Source organism: Phytophthora infestans, genomic scaffold, assembly GCF_000142945.1.
Source record: "Phytophthora infestans T30-4 supercont1.303 genomic scaffold, whole genome shotgun sequence".
NCBI lineage: Eukaryota > Oomycota > Peronosporomycetes > Peronosporales > Peronosporaceae > Phytophthora > Phytophthora infestans.
Window position 1 is genome coordinate 53,146 of NW_003303456.1, and position 11,078 is coordinate 64,223.

The window sequence follows — 11,078 nt, forward strand, 5'->3', positions numbered from 1 at the left end:
TCCGTCCATCGCGAGCTCTACTTCTCGGACCCAGAAGTGAATGTTCTCGCCTTCCATCGCTTCATACGGCTTAACCTTCAGCCGTATTGGCTTCGGGTGAGGCGGATTTGCTTCCGCCGCCGGAGCCTGCAGGTTCTCCCGCACATGCGCGATGAGCCCCTGCTCGTACGCGTCAAATGCATTGACGCGATCGAGCTTCTCGGTCGGTGTTGACACCTCCAGGCTCTGCAGGGCCTCCATCCCGAAGATGCCTGCCATCTTCCGAACCAACTCGAACTGATATGGTAGAAGTCGTTCCTATCCATGGCAACGAACTTCGGAGAGGTTCAGGTAGTCTACTCGCGGTGGCGTGGATTGACTACGAGTGCTACCAAGTGTGACGGGGTCACACAGCACCTTGCGCTAGAGGAAGTTAGCTTCCGAGAGTATACAAACTCTCAGTGAACGGCAGTTCACAGGCCCCCTCTTTATCTAAAGAGAGCGAAGTGACCTATTCAAGAATGTAAACTGAGTACATTTATAGCTAGATAAAGCTTGGGTTTAATACAAACTATAAGTCACCTATAGAAATGCAATGTCATCAACCAATGGTTGGCTTTGGACGACCTTGGTACCTAGTACCAAATATCCCGAAGTATGACGTGTCACACTTCAAGTAGCCAGGGTACACTTAGGGCTACGTACCCCGTTACAACTGTCCAGCATATTCAGGAGGATCACGAATGTATCATTCTCATCCATTGAGAAATACGTTTTTGCAGTTAAAAAAAAATCTTTTTGTTTGCCGGTGACACGAATGCTGACCCAGGTTACACTGTACCGTGAAAAAAATTCGGTGTGGGCTGTCCATACTTCTTTAAGGCATTCCCAGTACAGTATTCTGCGTGAATAATGAGCGGGTCACGAACGCATAAACTACCACAAAGAATAATACCACCCTATCAGCACGATAAGAAGGAGATGTGCAAAGATATTGAACTAAGATTGAATCCACCGGAGGTACAAGCAAAAAATCCAGTACATTTCAACATTTGAAATTGGCGCGCTTTTGGCGCCTTGCACACGTACTTGTCTGGTCCAAAAAAGTATTAACTGTTCTTTAACCCCCCAACGCCCAAGCCGTTTTTTGACGTTATTTCAAATCATCCAACATAGTACTCATCCAACATGTAAAACCGTGCAACACTTGACTTTACTATAGTCTCGTATAATTCCGAGCACCTTTCTTGTACATGCACAACAAGACAATTTCTGCAAATCCCGTCACCATGTTGTATGTACACCAGATCAAAGTTGTATATACACCGGCAGACTGCTTGAATATGGCGTACATCCAGCATGATGGAGGTTTCAAAAAAAGGTGTCGATGTATCTTTTATCAAGAGACTGTACGAAGCCTATCAATCCGGTGCAAAGCCGGGAGGTTTGAAGACAACGAAAAGCGAAACCAAACACACATCAATTGAATACAGTAAGAAAAAGCACATATTGCAGCACTACGTTCATCCACCACCAGTTATCGGCTCACTCAGTCTCGCTACCTTCCCTGTCGTCGTCGTGCGCTACGCTGTCGCTGTCGCTCCCCTCGCTAATACCTTCCTCCTCCTCTCCATCACTACTTCGGCGGCGGCGCTTACCCTTTCCTCCAGCCTCGCGATTCTGGAATCCTCGTCCACATCGCGCCCTGGGGCATTTGGCTCCATTTGCCTCTTGTGATGCCAGATCTGGTGGCAGCTCAGAGCGTTGCCAGGATAGTGGTGCGGCCAAATACGAGTACACAGAAACATGCTGTACATAACGAGCAACAGTTAGTAGTCGTTTCAGCCATATCGAATTCGTATGTACCGAGCTTTATCAGAAGTGCTGCAGGCATCGCAATAGTATTTGGTGGCTCGACGCTCTCCCACCCGGCGCTTCAGAATTGCGCACACTTTGCATTGGCGCTGCCGGCGCTTGCGCACGCCTTTCACGATCTGGTACTCAGGACATTCTCGAGGTTCGTGGCCAGGTGGCAAGGGTGGAAGCTCGTCGCCAGCTGCGGTCTCTTGTGGTCTTGGCTGTCAACATACAGCATGTGGGTCATACAATATGTCAGCATTATCCAACATGATACAGATACAACATCAGGACTTACACTTTCATCGAAGTCGTACTTGGTCAGAGCAAGCAGCTGGGCATGAAGCTCCACTAGGAATTCTGCGTGCGACATTGGAGACCCACCATTTCGCTTATGTGCCTCACGAAAGATGATATACGCATTCACAATCGCCACATCCACAAGCCCCAAGAATATGGACTTGTAGTATTTCTTGCACCAAGTCTGCAACTGCAACGAGTAACGCTGGAGGCGCAGCTGGTCATGGACATCCACGCCCCCCATCCATTTGTGATAGTCTCGAATCATAGCAGGACAAGGGACATCAGTCCGTCTGCCGTGTGTTCCACGTGTACGCCTCTCTGATAACAAGCACAACATTGATTAGATGAATAGGAAACAGCACTCCTCTTGCATATACGTACGACACTCCTCCATCGCACGGCTCGATCCAGTCCCCAAGAATTGCACGGGTTTTCTATCCCACCACACTAAAGCCGTCATTAGGGGGCAAGCTTTTGCCACTGCCATTCTTGTTGTACCGTGCGGTATGCTTTTGGGTCGGTCTCGATTTTTTTCAACAATTTGCTGAGGATAGCCCACTTTGTCACCCATTATCGTGCCGATACTGTAGACATTCCTATGTAGTAGTTGAAACGCCAGTTGAACTGACGTATAAAATCGATCCGTCACTACAATGTGATAGACGTCATCTTCGGGTGGTGGCAGGACAGCTTCCAAGTTTCGGATAACTGCTGACGGCCCGGTGTTTGGATCTGCAGATCGCTGACTGTCTGGAACGTTGCCTACTTCATGGACCTGCTGCGCTTTGCCACAATACACCTCAAGTCTTCTTGTTGTAGGATACAGCATACAAGCATACAACATTAGATACAACATGATAGACTTGGTCAAAAAAAAAAACCGCGAGTCCGCAAGGACTCGCAGTCATCTCACCTATACAGTAGGAAGTATCTGCACAACACGTCAGAAAAAGCTTTGTGCCCCACTTGTGAGGCTTCGCCTTGAGATATTGACGCGTAGGATTGTTCCGGTTCTTCAGAGGTAGAACGCCCTCATCAAATGATATGATCGGCGGCGTTTTGTAACCCAACGGAAACGTTTCTTGCAGCGTTTCAACGATAGACCTGACTTTCCAGGCGCGGTCAGTTGCTGCTCTCGTGTCTGCGTTGTTGGTGAAGTGAAGATTTCCCATGATGTGTTCAAAGCGGTTTCGCGGCAAAAAATCGTTGAACGTCCCCCGTGGGATAGCTCCCACTGCATTAGTGCCCCAATGATCACGTAACCTGCGGCGGTGAGGGTTCAGCATTCTTGCCATCAGTAATCCAAGCGCTTGCAGTATCTCGTGCGGCTTGACGTCCCGCTTCTTGGCCTCGCGATGCAAAAACCACTCTTTGGACTTCTTGGCAGGTGTCTTCTGCGAGCTGAACATACGCTCCACTCGTGAAGTGAGGTTCTGCACAAAGTAGCGATTGGTTTCCTTTGCAACTTGTCTCCACAAACTCTTCGGCATGAAAAAGAAGAATAGCTTGAGCGGTGAGTGTGTCAGGGCCAGTACCTCGTCGGTTGGTCCATACTCCCCAGAATATAATCCTGGGTAATGTTGGTCAGGCGGGAAATTGTCTGGGTCTACATGTTGTATATACATCATATATCATGTTAGAATATGTTGGAGGCTACACCCCTCATTGTCACGAACCTAAGCTCCACCCGTTAGCTCGCATGGCAGCCATGTTGGCATCGTCCATCACAAAATCAACCATTTCCGGCTTCTCTAAGACGCTCCACTGCTGTGTCGAACCAGCTGCTTCTCCATCAGCACTCATAGTATCTGATCCAGCCTCACTATCGTCCTCATCACTGTAGTCTTCACCCGACGCAAAGCCCTCACCTTCACTTCTCGCTCGACTCCACTCGTCATCATCATCGTAAAACGTAATCTCGGTCTCTGTTTCCTCGCAATCAGAGTTCAACGCATCAAACTCGTCAGCGAAAGCGGGGGCAGCGATAGGAGAGGCTAAGACCGACGTTCTTTCAGGTGAAATTGGAGCGGAACACAGCGAGGCTGGAGCAGAAGTCGGCGAAACAGGGATAGAGGTTGCCGCGTCGGGGACAGGAGTCTGGGAAATGGATGCTGAGCTTTCACTATGATACGCACAACGTTAGTATACATAATCAGCATCAAAGACTTTGCCACGTACCAATCGTCTTCTGGTGCTGCAACTGGACATTCAGGAGCTGGACATTCAGGAGCTGGACATTCAGGAGGCGGGGGTGGCGCAGGCGCTGCAGACAACGTTCGAGGCGACGGTGCTTCTGACGTATCTTGAGGATCGGTGGAACCCCTGTCGATAGACAATATATGTTAGCTGCTGTTCATGTTGTTTACATGTTGTCGATAACGACGTTGTAGGGAAAGCATAGCGACGCTGTATCCATGTTGTATGTCCCAAATGTTGTATGTACCTGCGCAGCGTACAACAACACTTCGTGAGAGCATGTAGTATCTGACAGCATAAAACATGGTGTACCTCTCTGGTGTCCCACTTGGTTGGCGGCTCCTCTTCTTGTTCGCTTCACCAATCGCCTCCAATCTCTTCCTGGCCTCGGCCAAAGCGATGCTCCCTTGTTCCTCGGCATTCGCCGAATCTTCACAGCGCGATTCGGCAGCTGCTGTCCTCGCTGCTTTTGCCGCTGCCTTAGCAACTTGCGACGCGGTGGGTTTTCGTGGCTTCTTGGTCGGGGTCGCCTTCTTGGTCGGGGTCGCCTTCTTGGTCGGGGTCGCCGCGGCCGTCTTCTTCTTCTTCTTCTTTGGCGGCCGTGTCTTGACTGGGGAGTCTGCTGCATCCAGTCGCTCATCGTCTGCATCAGCATCCGCTTCCTCGTCGAACCGATCGGGATCATAGTCCTCATCATCGTCGCTCAAGTCCCTACTAGCAGCCAACCGTTTCTTGCCGGAGCCTGCCAACGTCTTTGCGGCGACAGCACGTTGCTGTTGCGAGATCAAACGTCGCTGCGCACGCACGTAACAGGCATCTTTGCCGATCGGAACCGGAAGCAGAGGACGAGCTGTCGCGCTGCGTGTAGGTGCTGGATCTTCTCCGAAGTCAGCATCCTCCTCTCGTTCGCCAGCCAGGTACGCCGCATGCTCCTTCCTGATGCGCTCTCGGTCGTGCGCAGTTCGGCCATCCAGACGTTGCCGGAACTGCTGGCGTTCGCGGTGTGTTTCTCGAGGCGGGGCCATCGTGCACACGTGTCTCTCCTTCAGGTCTTTTCTCGAAATGAGCTCTCAGCCACCAACCCAGGGGAGAATCTGTATTGTTTATTGCCAAAGAGACTGATCTCAACAACCCCAGCCCTGTGCATTCTCAAGTTTGCCCATATTTTGCAACAAAATAGCCCAACTTTTAACATGTTGTACGTACAACATGATTCCTGCTGTACGTACAACCGTTGGGCGTTGGGGGGTTAAATCGGCGATAACTTCGGCCGTACAGCTCCAACGGAAGCGTGGTTGAGCTAGTTTGAAAGCTCTACTTACGAAGCGTCAGCACGTTTTATATTAGCAAATTTCTTGCCAATTTTTTCAATTCCTGACCATTTGAACTATCACTTTATGGAGGGGTGGAGTTTTTTGTCGCTTTGACGTCAAAAATAATCAGAACTAAGCTTTAGAAATATACTAGAGAAAGCGCAAACGAAGCTTAATCTAGTGATATATCACTAAAAGCAATTGAACCCATTTTCGTGTCAATTACTCTCAATCCGTGTGCATACAAATCCTCATATGAACACATTTTAATTAATCGTCTCCTTCTCAGTATGGACATTGACCAATCACACATGCGAGGTTTTTAAAAGAAAAACCTAACTGTTATTTCTTTTTCGGACCGGAGAAGTATGTAATACATTTCACATCCCGCCGTTACTAAGCTACCAAATCCGCCATGCCCCGCAATCCTACGAGGCGGCTACGCCTTACCTGGTCCGAGAAGGTGGTCCCTCTCTCGTACTATGTCCTACAAGGCAATCGCTGAATGGGCCGTAAACGAGTTCTGTCTCCCAACCACTCCCGGCAAAGCCACCATGTGTTGTATTTTCAAGTCGTCAGCTACACTACTGAAGCAACCAGTGGAGAAGGCTACTCTATTATCAAAAAAGTGATGCATGCATTAAATCGCTTAGGAGAAGGACACGCCGAGCCTTATTCAGTAAATTTACCTACTGCATTGATGTGGTGAGAGGGTGCGTGGTCGAAGGTGGCGACACCATTCCAACATTCGGGTTTAGCTAACAAAGCGAACATCAATTATTTGCTTTGTTAACTTATATCAATATAGGCTGTTTTTCGCATGGAGCTATGTATTACATGTATTAATACAGACCGGCATAAATATCAGGCGTTCACTATTCATGCAGAATACTGTATAGCACTTATGATGTAATTGCTTACTGTTTCTTGTATCGAGACAGTCCGACATCGTGTCCCAGTAGGATTCAGGGGGTAGGGCCTATCATCGGCAGCAGCAATTGATGCGCTTTTGTTGTCCCGCTGGCACAATCATTTTTTCACAGCCTTTTTTAGTTTTTTTTAAGCTAAAAAACACTTTGATATTTTATTTTGTCATAAAAATTCCAGCGGTATTTTGCGCGTCTTTGATCTCATGGATCGACTAAGAATCACGGGCTAGGCGTGCCATTCAATAAACGAGAGCATGGATGTCATATTTTGCACTATATGAAAACAAACGTTCTAATATCTAAAATTACTTTGTTTTTTACATTGTGTAACATCTCCTTTGTTTTCCGTACTCCGATATGGTGCATACAACCTGGCAAGCGTATCACATTAAGCGCGTGACGTTGACATCAGAACATGTAAACACTTGATTTAGGTTGACTTTGACGATCACAATTTTCGGTTCATCGCAGCCACTAAGGCCATTCTCGTTACCTGCTATAGTCGCGACCTGTAGAACATCAATACATACACAAGTTTAAACCTTATCCGTCCACAACCAGTAAATGACACTGTTCAGCGGCTTCACCCATCAACCTTTTGCTTTAGACAGCAGTAGCAAGTGTAGCACAGTCGACAACACGATGGACATGGTCAAAAGACTCCATTCTCCTGCAGCAGCATCAGACGGTATAACATACGCTAGACTTGCATAACGCACGCAATTTTGGGTGACTCCAGAAAACACACTAGCTGCTGTGTCACAAGGCCAATAATTCATAGAAGAGGAGAAGACATTCGAAAAACTCGCCTTTATTTTATCCCGGAAATGTGAGCAGCAAGTGACGTTTTTAGACTATTTTCCTTAGGTAATATACAGACCATTTGAAAGCTAGCTTAAATACGGTAGCTGTATGCAAAACCATAAATTTTGCATTTTGTTTTCGGTCCTCTGGAACGATATTGTGAACTGCGATCAAATTCGAGTATTTTACAACTGCAAAACAGCGGAGCAGGCCTGAAGAATGTAAAACCTCGTGTAACTAATCGATGCCTTCGCAGTTCTTCAGCCTTCGATAAGCCTTGCGCCCAGCTTTTTACAGAGCTGTAGAAAAACTTGAATATTAATAATGAAGTTTTGCCCTAAAACCGAGGCAGCCTGCCGCCCCGTGTTCGGTCCAATGCGTTACTGCACACTTTACCGTATGGGGTCTGTTTCTTGTGGGTTGCCTGGCAGCGAGCCGCTCGCCGAGCGCCCTTGTGACCGCTCTCTGGAAACCGGAGACATGGTGTTGCCATCCCAGCTGGCGGCTGGATTGAGACTTGCAAGTCTCCGCACTGTGTGAAATATGTTAACCCCAAGCCGCGTTTGTCTCTCTGCCGCTATGACCAAAATTCCTCATTCTTCAATCAAGAGCGAAACCGCAGTAACGGCTTGTCGAGACAGGTTGGTGGCCGCACATGTTTTTAATTGACAAGCGCTGTAGCACTCACGAAGCTGCGACTATTAACGCGCTGTTCTCACTGTGATTCCCTCGTTAACGCGTCTTCTCCCATCTGTCTTCCCCCACTCAGGAGAATCTCGCCGTATTCGAGCGGCAGCATTGAGTGCAATACTAGCTACGTAAGCATAGCGGCATCTGGTGGATTGTTTGCCCTCAATCGAGTCAAGGGAGAGAGAAGCGGGTGTATAAAGACAAAAAAGGGAGGAGACGACCATGCCGATTCAAGTACAAACCGACATACTTGGCAGAGAGTACCTGGCGCGCAAACCCGTACACCGAGAGGATCCTGTTCTGCCTCGCAGCCGGGCTATGAAGCCTGTAGCCCACCCCAAACGCAAACCTCTCGTGAAAAGCCGATTGGCAATGGTGTGCAAGAGCGAACGCGCCAAGAAGCCGCGCCGCCTTCCGAGCGACGAGACTGTCTTCTATTCGAATATCTGGACTCCACCTGATGTGCCCCCTACAAAGATGTCTTCGCAACTCGTGGACATTAGTCAAGTTGCTCATGTGTTGACGACGATTGACTACAAGAGTGGCTACGAAGGCTCAACCAAAACAGAGGTCTTCAATATTTGGGCGTCGCCCGAGTCGCAACACAACGTCCTAGCTTCCAAGACTGCGCTGCTGAGCAAGACCCAACAGAGTGCCAGCAACCTATCGACACCCATTTCCGAGCACAGCAGCGAGGAAGGTTCGTCTGTGGTCACACCGTCCACCATCCTGAGCCTCGGTCCATTGCGAATGGATGCCGATACACTCCGACGAGAACTGTCGCTGGATGATTTTGCTAATGTATTGAGTACTCCAGTCTCCGGACCGGTCAGGAAAGGTGAAAAGGTGGTGTTCTCAAACGTGTTGACGCGCAACGACGAAGTGGACATGAGCTGGAACTCGCAGTTTTTGCTAGGACTGCACGAGCCTGTCCGTCATGCTTTATACGTAATCGATCGCTTCTTGGAGCGCAGTCGTGACCAGCAATCGCCCATGAATATGAATGTGCGCGAGTTTTTCGGTTGGTTCAAGCTGCACTTCGTCGAGTTCGTACGAAACCAGCACGAGGTCAAGTCGACGGTGCTCCTCCCGCTTGTCGTCATCAAGTTCGTCGAAAAACGCGATATTGTTGCGTTGTATCAAGCCATTTACGCACTGATGGATGTGATTATTGCTCAGGAAGACGACTTGGTATTCTCCGCTGCGTCATCCGCAGACTCGTGGCAAACTCGGCTGGGCATGTTGCAAGACGATATCCGTCGACTTAATCATCTACTCTTCAACGTGCTATCACTAGAAGAAGAGGCCTTCAAGCCAGCTATCGAGCTCGCATTTTCAGAGAAGGCCTTTCAGCGATATGTCATGCCACGGATCTTCCGTGCGACCAAGCCGAAGCGTGTAATGGTACCGTGGATTGTTGAGCGGAGTCGCGTCTGGGGAGGTGTCAAGGTCGCCAAAGCGTACAAAGGAGACTTGTCATTTACTGCTCGGTTCCTGTACGACCATGTGTGGCACCCCTATTTCGAAACTAATATCGCCTATGCAATGAAGCACTTGGACAACGATACGAAAGGCGTGACTGCGAAAGACTCTGATGAGTCGTGGTTTGGCTGCTCAGTCATGTAAAACCATTAAATATTGCAGCTTAAGCAGGCTCCAGTTTGCACCGCTCTATAGATTATCTTCCAAGTATTCAGGTAGATGCTGCGGTTGGGAAGTAGGCAGGAGCTGGATAAAAAGCTTTTTATTGACATTAGGGTCCATGCCAATCAGGCGAAAACCGGGTATTTGATTTGCCCGTTCATGTATCGGTAAGACACCATATACGATAAGATAAACCAGCAAAGCTAAGAGCTTTACTTCTACTAAACAGCGAGGGGCTTTTGGTAACACTTCGTGGTCGTCGTCGAGCTACATGTATTCTTTTTTTCTTTGCTTTGAAAACATGACATTGTAATCGAACGCTTTGTTTGGAAATACAAGTAGTTTGCATTTTGTGAGCATATTAATCGGTTTGAATATGAATATGACAGTTTGAAGACGACATAGTTCGCTCGGTGAAGTTGCCGGCTACGTGAGTCTATCTGCTTACCAGAAGCTTGCTGCCTCGCTTGCGAAAGAGCCCCATTCCCGTTAAAGTTCAAGCCTCACAACCAGTGGAATATGATTGGTCAAAAGTTTTCATTTGTTTTTGGTTAATCACATTTCATCTAGGTTGGCCACACAAGATCCAGATGTCGGGAAGAGTCGCTGCCGTTGCACCCGGTCGATCTTAGCTCACTGGTCGAGTTGAGCGGAGAAACCAACAGTAGACACAGCAGACAAAACAGCTTTAGCACCTAAGCCGAGGCCATGGGGCAGCAGGTCTCACATCCGGCCGCGGTGACGCAGCCGCCGGGCGAACGCGCGAAGCTGCGCCCTCTACAAGCGCCGTACGTGCCGCTCTGCGACGTCCTCAAGGCTGGTGACGTGGAAGACGCTAAAGACGCAATGGATAAGATCCTCGAGTTCGGCGATGCGCTGCGCTACCTCCCAAGAGGTGATCGTTGAAAAGCACATTATTTTTAATTAGTTTATTGTCTCAATGTAATGTGTCTCTACCAACAGAGAGTGAAGTATCCGGACGTCTGCTGACGCGCAGTCCGGAGCAACAGATGAAGGAGCTAATAAACACCGTAGACTCCGTAGACGAGTTATTCCAGCATATCTCCCAGCTGGCAGGGCTGCCGATGCACGACGGACGCGACCTAGCACGCCCTGACGCCAAACGGGACGCTGGCGAGACAATGCCTGGAGTGTTCGACGCCCGCGTGGCCAGCTACGTGAAGAACTTGCAGTCTGTATACCATATGACCAAGAAAGAAAAACACCGTCACGAACAGCGACTGGTGGCTGCTAGAGCGCACGCCATGTCACTGAGCAAAGTGTCGCCGCCGCCACTGCCAATACCGACGCAAACCTGTCTGACAATGGGCTGGGATCTGGTCGTGATGCTGCTTAAGGCTAC

General features: G+C 48.9%; 2 protein-coding genes across 2 annotated transcripts; both read left to right on the forward strand.

The window, feature by feature from the left end:
* Positions 1-8,293: 8,293 nt before the first annotated feature.
* On the forward strand, positions 8,294-9,823 carry PITG_21114 (uncharacterized protein; the record flags this gene model as incomplete). Its single annotated transcript, XM_002894996.1, has 2 exons — positions 8,294-8,305; positions 8,396-9,823. The coding sequence occupies 2 exons, from the start codon at positions 8,294-8,296 to the stop codon at positions 9,695-9,697; spliced, it is 1,314 nt and encodes a 437-aa protein (XP_002895042.1).
* Positions 9,824-10,423: 600 nt separating this feature from the next.
* PITG_21115 (uncharacterized protein) lies at positions 10,424-11,038 on the forward strand (the record flags this gene model as incomplete). Its single annotated transcript, XM_002894997.1, has 3 exons — positions 10,424-10,610; positions 10,679-10,911; positions 10,997-11,038. 3 exons carry the CDS (start codon positions 10,424-10,426, stop codon positions 11,036-11,038), a joined length of 462 nt encoding a protein of 153 aa, XP_002895043.1.
* Between the last annotated feature and the right edge of the window lie 40 nt (positions 11,039-11,078).